This window comes from Apodemus sylvaticus, chromosome 7 (genome assembly GCF_947179515.1).
Source record: "Apodemus sylvaticus chromosome 7, mApoSyl1.1, whole genome shotgun sequence".
Classification (NCBI taxonomy): domain Eukaryota; kingdom Metazoa; phylum Chordata; class Mammalia; order Rodentia; family Muridae; genus Apodemus; species Apodemus sylvaticus.
Genome location: NC_067478.1, coordinates 1,885,636 through 1,899,134, shown reverse-complemented (window position 1 = coordinate 1,899,134; position 13,499 = coordinate 1,885,636). Strand labels below are relative to the sequence as shown.

General features: G+C 45.9%; 1 protein-coding gene across 4 annotated transcripts in view; it reads right to left on the bottom strand.

Moving 5' to 3' along the window:
• Window positions 1-13,499, bottom strand: part of Ano10 (anoctamin 10) — a 114,037-nt gene that overhangs the window by 81,771 nt on the left and 18,767 nt on the right. For all 4 annotated transcript variants that reach the window (XM_052186915.1, XM_052186913.1, XM_052186914.1 and 1 more), the window contains exons 2-5: window positions 11,939-12,091; window positions 8,711-8,908; window positions 7,510-7,644; window positions 153-272 (exon numbers count right to left, since the gene is read on the bottom strand). In XM_052186915.1, coding sequence (XP_052042875.1) covers window positions 153-272; window positions 7,510-7,644; window positions 8,711-8,908; window positions 11,939-12,077 — 592 coding nt within the window. In that variant the 5' untranslated portion in view covers window positions 12,078-12,091. The remainder of the gene's footprint in view (window positions 1-152; window positions 273-7,509; window positions 7,645-8,710; window positions 8,909-11,938; window positions 12,092-13,499) is intronic.

Genomic DNA, 13,499 nt, shown 5'->3' with positions numbered 1-13,499 from the left:
ATGTTGTAAATCAAATCTAGCCAAAGCCTACATGAGATTTTAAAAGGAACAAAGCACCAAGCCATCTTCTCGTCCACGCAGTTGCTAAGCACTGGCAGGAAGGCACTGGGGGACAGTGGCTTCATCAGTGGGACACAGGCAGCAACACATACCTATGGGCTGATACTTCAGAGCAAACCGAGTGTACCAGGTATCCTCAAGTTTCTTCAGGGCCTCAGGGTCATGCAGCGGAAACACCTGGGTCACAATGCCAGATGTGAGCAGCCTCCTCACTGCAGAGAAAGCATGGGAACCACCTAAGACACCAGTGTGGCTTTGGATGCCTTCAGCAGGCAGTGCCAGGACGCCCCAGCACAGGTGGCAGTTTAGTGCGCAGGGTCATGTCACAGCTGCCCGACATCTCTGAACGTGGATGATGTATTTCAGAATATAAGTATCTTTACTATTTTCTCTCACTATGAAAGAGGTCCAAGTTGAGTAAAATTTTAAACTATACAAACTATAAATCAGAAGCATGCAAACTTTCCATTTTTCTCTCTACATAAAAGTAGCTACTACAAATAGCAATGTAATGTGTAACCAGATGTCAAGATATACACTGAAATCTATGCACAAATATACTGATGTATAAATACAAAGCAGGAACCATCTTATATGCCTTACAGTGCTCTTGATCATTTGAGAGGGGGTGTATAAAACTGTTTTAAAGACTTACTTATTTATTTATACATGTGAGTGCTCTGCATGTATGCCTGCATGACAGAAGAGGGCATCAAATCCTACTAGAGATGGAACCTCTGGAGAGTAGACAGTACTGGTCACCACTGAGCCAGCTCCCCAACTCACCCTGCCCCCCAAATCCTGAAATTATTACACATACATTTTCCCACGTCTTCACTCCTTTCTTACTATATACACTTAGAACAGGATTTCCACACCAATGCAAATTTTAAATTAACTTTAAACCTGGACACAGCTTACAGAATTGCTCCCCTGTCCCTGCACTCTGGTCTCCGCTGGCTACACGCCCTCCCAAGGCAGATGAGATGCTTCTTCTGTGTCGGCACTGTCCTCACTCATTTCTATCTTGCCAACCTAATGACCAGACGCATCCACAAATAGGAACTTCAAACTCACAGCACTCCATCCTCCTCTCTGAGGTCGGGTGACAAGTACACCAGGAACACTCACACCCAATATGGAAAAGACAAACACAGAGGGCCAGTGCCTCCTGGCCATGCTCAATCTGGACCAGTGCCTCCTGGCCAGAATCTCTTATCTGCTGTAGGTTCTGAGAGTCGCCCACTAGAGTGGAGGGCTCTTCAGTCCTAGGGCCATGCTGGGGAACTGGGGCACTTTTCCCATGAGTCTTTGAGATAGTCTCTCACTAAAGAGCATGGTTGTTCATACAACGAAATTTGCATCAAAATGGGCAGGACTACCACTTTCCCACCCGGATGGGATCTCAGCTCTAACTGGAGGGAAAGAGAACTCCTCGCCCATGAGCCCTTCACAATTGGTCAATTAAATAGGCTCTATACAGGAGGGAGGAATGAAGGGCCAGCTGCTGTGAAGGGCCCCTTCTTAGTGACTGGAAGAGGAACCAGTCTGAAGTCCCAGCTCTGAGGGTGCAAAGATATACACATGTGGCTGAGCTCTATCAGCTTTGGGTGCTGTCAGGACCCTTTGTCAGTTCTTTATGCTAGGATTTCTGAGGACTTTTCTTTGGCTAACATGACTTAACCACCCACAACCAGAGTGGCCCTTGGTGTAGGATGCACAGCTGCAACCGGCTCTCCTCCATCACAGTGTTTTCTACTGCTGCACCAGTGTTTAAAGTCTGCGCTGGCTTGGAGCACCGAAATTTCAGGTTCTTCTATATAAGACAACTCCACTATGGAAGGCTCTCCAGCAGGCTCAAAGACACGCTTGTATATCTCCAAAAATAGGACAGTGAACGGAACCTCTAAAGAGGCTTCAAGTCTAAATTACCAGCTTCTAATCACCACCACCAATGCCAGAGCACGGTTCTGGTTTCAGCTCTAAAAATAGAGCCTGGCTTCTTTAGAAACCTCCAACCTCCTCATGTCAGCTCCATCTGTAATTACAAGGAAGGACTCTTACCTTGAAAGGAAAATAGGATGGTGCTTGGGCCTGACAAAAGAAGGCAGCAACCTCAGCCAGATTCCCTCCTTCCAGAGTGCTGACAATTCCACATCAATAACCACTCCATGCTGGAGTGACTTATGAGAGCCACTGGACAGTTAGCAAACAAATTAATATCTTATCCAAGGGAAAGGAAGGGTGGCCTGGTCTGAAGGACACTGTAGCAGCAAAAGCAGCAACACTAACAGCACTGCTGCCTTTGGCTGATGTGATGTGTTCTCAAAAGAAAAGGGATCTCAGGACTCCTGACAGGCTGTGTGCAATGGGGAGCATCTGGCCACTCCTCCTGGATTTGACAGACAACAGAAAGCTGAGGAAGGGAGGGTCCCACAGCAAGGGATGATCCGCACAGCCTCTCACTCCCTGGGGCTGCTGGATATCACAGTAAGCAGGCTACTTCCATCCAAACTGGAAGAGGGCTACACCCAGAGATACCTATGTCTCCTGCTTTTCTCATTTGTTTTCCAACCTGTTTAACATAAAGACAACAAATCCATGTGGCCAAACACAATGTGCATGTGTTTGTATGTGTATGTGTGCTGTGCATTATATAATATACACAGATTTCAATGGTTAAATATTCTTTCATACATTTCTGATTGTAGTATTTGGGGTTTTAGGGACAGACTCCCCCTACTCCACCTTGTCTATCTTTACACACAGAGGATGTCCTAACAAGATGCTGTTGCTTTCTAAAGCACAGCCATGTAATGTTAAAGACATCAGATGTGTTAGAGCACATGTTAGCCTGCTCTTTTGTTACTGTAACAGAGAGCCTGAGCTGGGCTAACTTTATAGAACAAGGTTTCTTCACATCGCAGTTCTGGAGTATCCCAGGCACAGGGCTATCTCTCAGCTCCATTGAGAACTCATGCTTAATAAAAGGGAAACACATGGGAGCTGTGATGACATCACCAAACAGAAAGCTAGGCTGGGCTCAGGGAAGAGCATACTCGCAGTGAACTCTACCAGAGGAAGTGTGGAAACTCCAGGTAGACCTGGTCCTGGGGGGGGGGGGGGCTTCCAGCAGCACCAGGACCTCACTTCTGTGCTGTACAGGGGCGTCTGTACTGTACTGGAGCAACATCTAGACGTTCTGGACAGCCTTACATCCAAGTGAGTGAGAAAGACTACACATATCCCTTTGCAAATGCATCAATCAAAATTCTGTTGATACAGAATGTGGGATGCTTTGTTACCCAGAGCACTGGAGACACCAACACTTACTTGTTCATGAGACAAAATTAAAAACAAACAAAAAAATCCAGAAATATTAAAAAAAAAGGTTTTATGAAACCAAAATTTACAAACATGAAGCATGAAACAAAGCCTTTCAGGTCAAGAGAGGGTGAACAGAAGTCTGAGAACCTGGATGGAGCAGGCAGACAGTGGTCCTGTTCCAGAGTTCCTGGGACCCAGGGAGCATGGGTGAACCTCCGAGACTTGGTGCATATCTAAGGGGCCTTGCTAGCCCCCCCCCCAAGGGGAAGGCCATCGGCTTTGGTGCCGAGTCAAGGCCATGCCCTGCAAGGACAGTGCTCTCTGGAAGCTCTCTACAGAATGCAGCTGCCTCAAGGCACTCCACTGCAGGACAGAGTATAAACCTCTCATGACACTGCTTCTTGCTGGAGACCCGGTCCCCTTCCTCTTGTTCCCACCTCCCCAAACTGCCAATCTACGGAAAACAGGGCTTCATTTGAAATGAACTAACAGTGGCTCATGCTTGCAATCCCAGCATTAGGGAGGCTGAAGCAGGAGGATTGCTGCAAATTTTAGTCCAGCCTCGGCTATAGACTGAGCTCCTGACTCAAAAACCCAAGACAAAAATAAGAATATTAAGTACTAATAAAAAGAAACTGATAAAGATGCATGACTAGGAAACTGAGAGCACTGAGAAATCAAACCAAAAAAAACAGGCAGAGAAGTAATGCAGGAAGTCAGTGTCGGAAGTGGGTGTCAGGAAGTCTCAGTGCTGTGAGTGTAGTGCAAGGAAAAGCTGATATAGTGAAGAGGTTCCACCAAATACATCTCCAAACTTAAAACGCAAACAGGAGCTGAGAGAACAGAAGGAACATCTCCAAAGGGAAAGCATGAAATGACTACAAATTCCAAATCAATGAAGTTACACAGAGACAGAAACACAGGTGAGAAAAACTGCATGAAAGCCTAGGACAGTCAATGCTGCCGAGGGTGCACAAGAGCTTCCTATACACACACACACACACACACACACACAATCTACACCTCTAGAGCACAGCCAATACTACCAAGTCTTCAAAGGCAGTTGTGGAAATGCTTCCTCAAATGACAGCCATCTTTCTTATATGACACCCGGATGGTGCCCAAGAAAAGAACTGACAAAAACCAGTCTAGTCTTTCCTTTGGCTGGCAGTGCTTAAGTCACACGATGTAAAATAGTTTATCAGAGCCTGGAAGCCTTCATCAAGAAGTCCAGGAATCTGGAAGTTCCCAGATGGGTGGACACAGCTGCGCTGGCCAAGCACCAAGAGCTTGCTCCTTACGAGGAGACTTGCTTCCTCACAGGGCCTATTCCCACAGCACCACACCTGTGCCTCCAAAGCTGTTCTGGGGCCAGCTCCATGATGCAGTCTCCAGAGGCCTGTGGAGAAGTGTATCAAGTATAGCCACTTCAGTAGAGCCTACGAGAGTATGGCCCTCGGACCCTCTAAGCAATGGATAGGGAGAGGCCGACATGAAGACAGGGCAGCAAAAAGTCACAGGAGGGGCAGGGTACAATGACAAAGTATCTCTTATTCTCTCTCATATGCAGAAATAAAAGTGAAAGCAGAAGGTGCAACTTTTCAGTTGAGGAGTGACCAGGAGGAGGGGGTGGCAATGGAGGGTCACAGAGGAGGAAACATGAAGTCAGAAATATACACGTCTGAAAATATCACAACATCCATTTTCTGTACAACTAAAAAGTAATAAAAAAGAAAATATTTTTTAACTTTTGATATAAGTTGAAAAATACAAACATGAAGTCAAAGAAATTAAGAAAAAGTTATGTTAAACTTGATGGGATGTGTTTTTAAAGTAGGCATTGCCTAGCCTTTTCACTGGAAAGAGGAAGGGAAAGAGATATGCCAGGAGGTACAAGTCTTTCTTAAGCACAGAAACAGGCGATTTCAACAAGAAATACAGCACCGAATCAAACAGCCCAATACAATGTAGGTCATTAGTAAACAGTATACATCCAAATTACATTTCAGTGGGAGAGGGCTTGCCTGATGTGTGTGGAGCCCAAGGCTTGACCACAAGAGCCACAGAACTGAATGCTATCAACAAGCAAATATCTGTAAAGAAAAAAAGTGCAGATTGGGCTGCATGAAAAGCAAATTCTAACAGCAGATGCAGCTAAAATGACCCTCAGCAGAGCTAACTGCAAAAGGATAAATGAAAACAGGCATACAGACTGAACCCAACCTTCTCCAACACTAAACAAGGAAACAAACAGGAATTAGCAACTGTGAAAGAAACAGTCTACACTGAAAACCTGCCAAAAATCTTCCTGCAGCTAATTATAAAGCTACACAGTCAAAAGCAAGCAACCAGACAGCACACCTTGCAGACAGCAAACCGTCGGACACATGACGGGATCCCCGCAGCTAACAACCTCTAGGATTATGACTGATCAAGAAAACAAAACAAAACATAAATGATTTTTAAAAAGTAAATGGCAAAATTAAATTTTAGGACAAACAGAAGTAAATGGTCAGAAATACAATAAAAATAAATAAAATATTCCTATCATTTAAAAAAGTGGTAAGTGGCGTTCATCAGGAGTTAATAAGATAGGTAGAGTTCACCCAGAGGACGTAAGAACAGGCTCACACTAGAACACCACTGTCCACACACTAACAACAAGGAGCCAAAACCTCACAACCTGTCAGACACACAGTCCAATAAACTCACACACATGCAGTCTATGCCAAGCAGCAAGGTGGGTGCTTTCCTGACCCTGTTGAAGATGACCTCGTGCAAAGCCAGCGTGACTCGGACACGAGAAGCATAGGAAGCAGCTCCTCGTGTCTGTCCTCAAAGACGCAGCCACGGCACCCATGATCTGACTTCCACAGCACCCGTGATCTGACAGCCACACCTAGGCCATTCCTACTTTCTCTATGACTAAAGCAATGGAGAAAACATATTAGACATCACTATGAAGACAGACTCGGGGTTGGACAGCAAGCACCTTAGGAAAGGAACACACTGAAGTTACCCCAGAGCATAGATGCGCCAAGCAGCAACAGCTAAGTGTCTACACACAGTCCCCGTTGTTTGACAAGGTGTTCTCTAGATGGGTGCCTCTCAGAAGAGAAATGCTGGGGAAGTGGTGCCCTGGGGCAGAAAGGAGATCCAACGAAACCTCAACCAGTCCTCAAATGCAGACACTTAAAGTTATGTCTCCCTTCTTCTCATGATCCTCCTCCAGGGAAAATAAACATGGAATGTGCAAGTTGCCCCTAAGGACATGCCTAATGGGGTGTAAAAAGAATTTGTTTGTTTGTTTGTTTTTCAAGACAGGGTTTCTCTGTGTGTAGTTTGGCTGTTCTGGAACTCACTCTGTAGACCAGGCTGGACTCGAATTCACAGAGGTCCTCCTGCCTCTACCTCTGTCTCTGCCTCTGCCTCTGCCTCTCTCTCTGCCTCTCTCTGCCCCTCTTCTCTGCACCTCTCTGCCTCCCGAGTGCTAAGATTAAAGGTGTGCACCACCACCACCTGAGCACGTTATGTTAATACCATACGAACAAGTAAAAGCCCCCACTGATGTAGGCATCTAGAATACAGTTTGCAAGGCACAAGAACAACTGCTGCAGCTCACTTTGGGAAGCATATGGGGGAAGGTTTCTAAAAAAAAAAAAAAATCAAGATAATTCATCCTAAGAAAGTACACCAATATTTAAAACAAAAGGTCAAAAAAAGATTAAATTTTGGAAGAATGCCATCAAACCAAGGCAAATCTGCTTCCCAGGAAAGACAGATTGGGAGATAGAGCCATGTGGGTTCAGAAACACAGAGGCTGAGGAGGAGGCGCAGAGACCCGGCATATGAAACGTATTATACATGCGGATGAAAGGGGAAAAGCCTGGTGTCCAAAACAATCAGTACTGTGGAAAAATGCAAATGAGAGCTGCCCTATCCAAAGATCCCAAAGGCACACAACAGCACATGTGGTGGACCACGCTGCACGAATGGGCAGGGTAGGCAAGGTAAAGGCCTTGTTCACACCAGGGTGTGAACTTGCTGAGCAATCCAGACTTGCAGGTAATAACGAGTGTAAAGAGTGGACTCAGAGACAGGCCCGCACTGGCAGTAACTTACTCAGTGACTTCCCGGGGTACAGCTTGGCCTGCGGGTATCCAGGAATCATCTTCTCCTCTCTAGCTCTAAGGTTCTCGAGTTCGTGTTTGATAATGAACTGACACTCAGCCATGGTCAGGAAGTCGTTATTGTTATCTAAAATACAACAACACTTTCTGGTTACTCTCGTAGTAGCAATGTGAGATTGGTAATGCTTAAACTGTTATGCTTATGGATATAGAAATGCCATAAACCAAATCAACCTACAGAGTGGTCAAAGTACAAAACTGGAGAACTGACAGGTGGCTGGCAAGGCACTCCAGAATGAGGACCTCCCGAAGTCTAGGCAGCCTTCAGTCGGTTCACCCTCCTCTGGCCCCAGCAGCCCACTGTCCTGGCTTTACTTACAGCCAGAGGCTGCACTCCCTAATTGTAGGATGTTTTTAATGGGGAGGTAAGATTGTGGGGTGATGCTGTGTGAGCTTGCAAATCCTTGATCTGTACCAATGTTTCTAACCTCTTGGGCAGGCTGACTTAAAAGGGAAGGCCCCTCCAGACTGTCCCCTGGGCCTCACTACAGACTAGAACCAAGGATCCTGGAGAATAAAGTCTACAAGAAAACAGAAGTTCTGACAGACAAATCTTTTTATTGAGGGAAATGTCACCTGGATCACCATGTCACTGAGGGAAACTGGTTCTACAGTGAGTAGTACCAAGCCTCATTCCATGGTCTAACTCCTAAAGTTCTGGCAGAAGGCAGGCACCTTAACAGGCATCTTCCTTCTGAGAACCCAAGGCCCTGTCCTCTCCAGAAGACTCTCTCTGAGATGCCTGTAAACTCCAGGACACACCACCATCCCACCACATCAGAAGGAGCCAGAAAACTCAGGAAGTGAGGTCTCAAGTTACTGAACTCTTACATTTGCTATTGAGCCCACACACACTCATTCCTAAAATCAGAACAATGTAATAAGGTACACTCTGTGTTCATCTGGTCCAGGGAGGGTTATTCTATGGCCCAAGGACCCTCTACAGCCTGCCCATCATTAACTATGGCCAAGGGCTACTGTTGGCTCCGAACGGCAGAACTGAGTAATTAAGTAGAGACTAAGGCCCTCAAAGCCTAGATACTGACGATTCGGTGTTATACAACACCTGATCTAGGAATCAAACAACGCTCTGTAGCAAACACATTGGGGTAGGAAAAAATTCTGCTGCTTACCATGGAAACCTTTAAAATTGTGTCGTGTTCCATAGGTGAAGGCCCGCATGGCGGCATCCGTGCATTCCTTCACCAGGCCTACTGCTTCTGCTCCCAGTAACAGTCGGACATTTGAGGCACCAACAAGGTATAAATTCTGGTTTTCTAGAGTTTCTTTCTCATACTTATTTAGCAGTGGTCTAAACAATAGCTGGGCACCTGACAAACACAAGATAGTACATACTATCAGAAAATCACAATCTATAAAAACACAATGTTTATATTGGTATAAACAATTTAAGTCTATGATCTAAGTAAAAAGAAGAATTATGAAGTTGGGGGTAGAAGTTAATTCTTGTGTGTGTGGATATGTATGGATATGAGTGCACGTGTGGATGTGAATGTGCACACGTGTGCATGTGCCTGTGCATGTTGATGTCACTGTCTTCCTCAACTGTTCTCATTTTCTGAGACACGGCCTCTCACTGAGCCTGTCACTCACCAATTCAGCTAGCCTGGCTGGCCAGCAGCTCCCAGGGTCATCCCTGATCTGGGATTACAGAAGTATACCACTGTGCCTAGCTTTTTAATATGGGTACTAGAGATAAAAAGAAGTCCTTGCTTACATGGCAATCACTCCCACCTCCCGCCGACCCATCTCACCACCTCCCAGTGACCAATCTCCCACCCCCACTGACCCATCTCCACACATACCCATCCATCTCCCCACCCCCTACTAACCCATCTCCCACCCCCACTGACCCATCTTCACACATAACCATCCATCTCCCCACTCCACCCCCACTAACCCATCTCCCCATCCCCCACTAACCCATCTCCCTATCCTCCACTGACCATCTCTCTACCCCTCACTGACCCACTGAGTGTGAAGAAGGCTACAGTATAGGATGAGACTTGGTATTAACTTCCAGGAGGACATGATGCCAACACTGTTTTAAAAAGCACTGCCTGGCGACTGATTCTCATCACATGCTTTCATTCACTGAAGTTTCTGTTTTATCATTGTCTAGCCTACACTAACAGTTCAGTTCTCTGTGCTCCCCTTGACACACTGACATGAGGGAAAACCTGTCCATAGCTTTACTAGTGAGTCTCTTTGTATCCTGCCCTTTCCTCCGTTGGCGAGGTCTGTCCAGGATTCTAGACTGCAGCCCTTTCCTTCAGAAACAAAGAGGATCCCGCTATTTCAGTGGATGCTTCTAGGATGTCTGATCCTTTTTGTTTTCTTTTTCCTGGAAGGTCTGTTGTGCTAAATCCCTAGGGTTCTGTAGTGTACTTTCTTTGGTATAGCTTCTCACAGGGCACAACTTTCCTTAGAGCCAGGGAGGTCCCGAGGTCTGCCTCCTGAGTTCTCCTCATTTCCCTGCCCTCTGATTCATGCGTGCATGCGTGCGTGCGTGTGTGCGTGCTGCGTGTGTGCTGCGTGCGTGCCTCAGCTGGCTCTCCCTCTCCCTGCCCTCCAGCATTGTACTCTTGGAGGCCTTGCTAGTGTCACCTCAGCCACTTGGTGACTCTTCACATGGGATTTCATGCTTCACTCTGTAAAAGCTGCTTTCCCACAAGACTGTCTTCCACCACACTCCTCACTTGTAGTGGCTTCTCTGGCTGCCTCCTCCTCATGGGCCTCACTGTCCCGCGTGTCAGACACGCGGCAGTCCTCCTTCTGTTGGCTCTCGGGTTCCTTTCTTAAATAAGAGCAACAGAAGAAGGAGAAGGTGGGAAGGAGAATGGCGTCTTCCTTCCCAGAGCTCTTCCTCTGGCTTACCACAGCAGCAAGAGTAACCCTGAGGTCCTGGGTGGCAGCAGCCTGTGCACGCTGGGCAGATCCTGCGGGTCCTCAGAGCCCACTGTCCTCCCTTTCTCGGGTCTCTGGGGTGCCAGCCTGCTTCTCAGCCATCTCAGATCCTATAGGAGTTTCTATTTTAAAAAAATGGCCCTTCTGGTTTTCAGGTTTTTTATCTTGGTTGTTTAGCTGGATGGTGTTTTTCTTGTTTGTTTTGTTTTGTTCACCATGGCTTTAACAAGAGGTCACAGACAATAACATCTAAAGTGGTCTACTAAATATACATCCTTCCCCTGGGGGTCCAAAGGGCTCTCTGCTACAACTGCCCAAGGGGGGCAGTGCACCTGTCCCTCCCCCGCCCTAGTATTCCTAAAGACACAGGACCAGAGCAAAGGAAGCTGAGAACTCAGGCAGTTACTCTAAATCACAGAAATGTGAAGAGGAGGCTCCAATCCAATTGAAAATATCTCAAATTTCTGCAAGCAAATATTCTTTCCCTCTGGTTCAATTACTTTAAAAAAATTATTTCCACTTTTATCCAAAAATCTATTCTTAAGGCATCGAGTGATGGTCCCCATCGCTGACTTCAGGCCTCAGCTGGCATGGCTAGTGGCTCTGAGCATCCTAGGGGCTGTCTGCTCATCCACAGCCCTAGGCTTTGTCACCAGCTCAAGCTCCTACTGCTCTTCAACAGAGGACTAAGGCACAGTGTTTGAAGTTATCTCCAGCATTCCACAACATGGTGTCAACGTAGCCTCAACCCTTTCCTTTCCCTTCATTTATTATAGCAAGCATAATTACGGCTCACATGTGTATACTGCACACCTCACATCTGTGTGCTTCACACCTCACATGTGTGTGCTGCATACCTCACGCTTGTATACTATATACTTCACATGTATGTACTGCATATCCCACATGTGTACTGTACACTTCATATGTGTCTATAGCACATCTCACATGTATGTACTATATACTTCACACATGTGTGCTATATACCTCACCTGTATACTGCACAATTCACATGTGTGTACTGAACACTTTGCATGTGTGTATGGCACACTACCCTGACGGTTCATTGGCTCACTGGATTGTCACTTGGTGTCTAGAAATCACTGTTCATTTTCCCCACCTGGACAGTGTTCACAGGCAGAAATCAGATGTATCCCTTTCTTGGCACCATAATGACCCATGGTGCTCAGCAGGTCTTGTCTAGTCATATGACACATATTTATGATGCTCCTACCATGTGGCAAGCTCCCTGTGAGCACTGTGTTAGACATGGCCTTAGAAACATGTAGAAAGCCACTAGGGCTCATGATCTAGTGTTGATTGAAAAATCTTCTTTCAAGCTCCAACAGGCCCAGAGATAGTATGTAAACACATTTGCAGACACACATCAGCCACTATCATGACCAAGCTGGCAGAGTAATGTTTTCACTAACCTCCATCTTTCTTTTTGGCGATGATTCTGTTTTTGAGCCATTCTTTGGTTTCATCTTTGACATCCTGGGCGAGTTCTATGACCACTAGAGGCGTGAAGGAGCTCTCACAAGTATCCAAAGTTGATAAAGTCACTCTCATCTTTGGCAAACTTACTGAAAATTAAAACAAAAAAGCAAAATCCAGTTATTCTGGGGGGAAAGCAATATGCTATTCACTGCACTAGGCTGGCTAAGCAGAGCCACCATAGAAACTTCTTCTCAAACTATACGAGCTAAAGTGATATACTACACTAAGGAAGAACGTAAGACAGGACATCTACTTCTAGCAACCCTCTCGCTGAAGATGACAACACACACATGCACACGCACACACACACACATACACACACACACACACTTTTTTATTACTTTTTTTTTTTTTGAGACAAGGTCTCATTCTGTAGCTTATATCCCTGGCTGGCTTGGAACTTGCTGTGTAGATAGACCAGGCTAGCCTCACACTCACATTATCTACCTGCCTCTCTGCTTCCTGAATGCTGGGATTAAAGGTGTGAACTATATATCTTCACATACACAATTAGAAAAAAGTCTGTCTAAATGTCACTAAATGATGAAATGAAAATTTGAGGCTGACACAGACCCATTTTAGGCCAGGCCTGACTCCAAAAGGAAAGTCATCCCTTCTAGGAACTGACCATTAACCACCCCCACCCCCACCCAGGTCATCAGTCTCAAGAACTAGGCCATAAGAACAGACCATAAGTTCCAGGAACATGGCCATAAAATCACCCATCCAAAGAAGAGCCTGGAGATAACCACACAGATGGGAGATACCTCAGGATGGACCATCTGTGCTGGCAGCCTTATATGGTTTGAGTATCTCATCCTGTGGTTAAACATTCCTGACACAGGAATGCAGTGACTACCTGGACACAAGCCAATCAGAAACCAACCCATGTAGCATCCCTAGCACCCACCAATGAAGTTTTAGATTACCAAACCATAGCTAAAATTCCCTTTGTTCCCTATAAAAAGGCCTGTGAGCCTATGTCTGTCATCTTCACCATTTTTGTAAGTAGCTGACCCCTGCCTACATGCAGGCTTTTTCCTTTTGCAAAATAAAAACACACTTGTCAATTACATATGTGAGTGGTGGTCTCTGTGGGTTTTCAGACTTAAACTTTTGTTCCATTGGCCAGGAAGTGCCCTGAGGCCCTCGTCACATTGAGTGTTCGACCACCTGTTGGTGAGTGAGTGCTCTGTCCGAGTCTCAGTGTTGTCTGTGCCCCTGTATGCCTAGAAAATCTGAGTCTGTGAATGGCGTAAGCCAATTTCTGGAAGTCCGGGTAATTCAAATGGATATACTAGTAGAACCTGTGCAGGATAGGTGGAGAGACAGCTCTGACACGCATGAAGGGGACTTGAAGGTCCCCATGATAAGAACTTGATCCTTGATCCCACTAGTAGTTCACTCCTGCTACGCAGAACCCACTTGTAGGACAGGGTCTTCGTTTTGAATTTTGGTTCTTTTTCTTACACTGTACTGGTACATTTCTGTCTG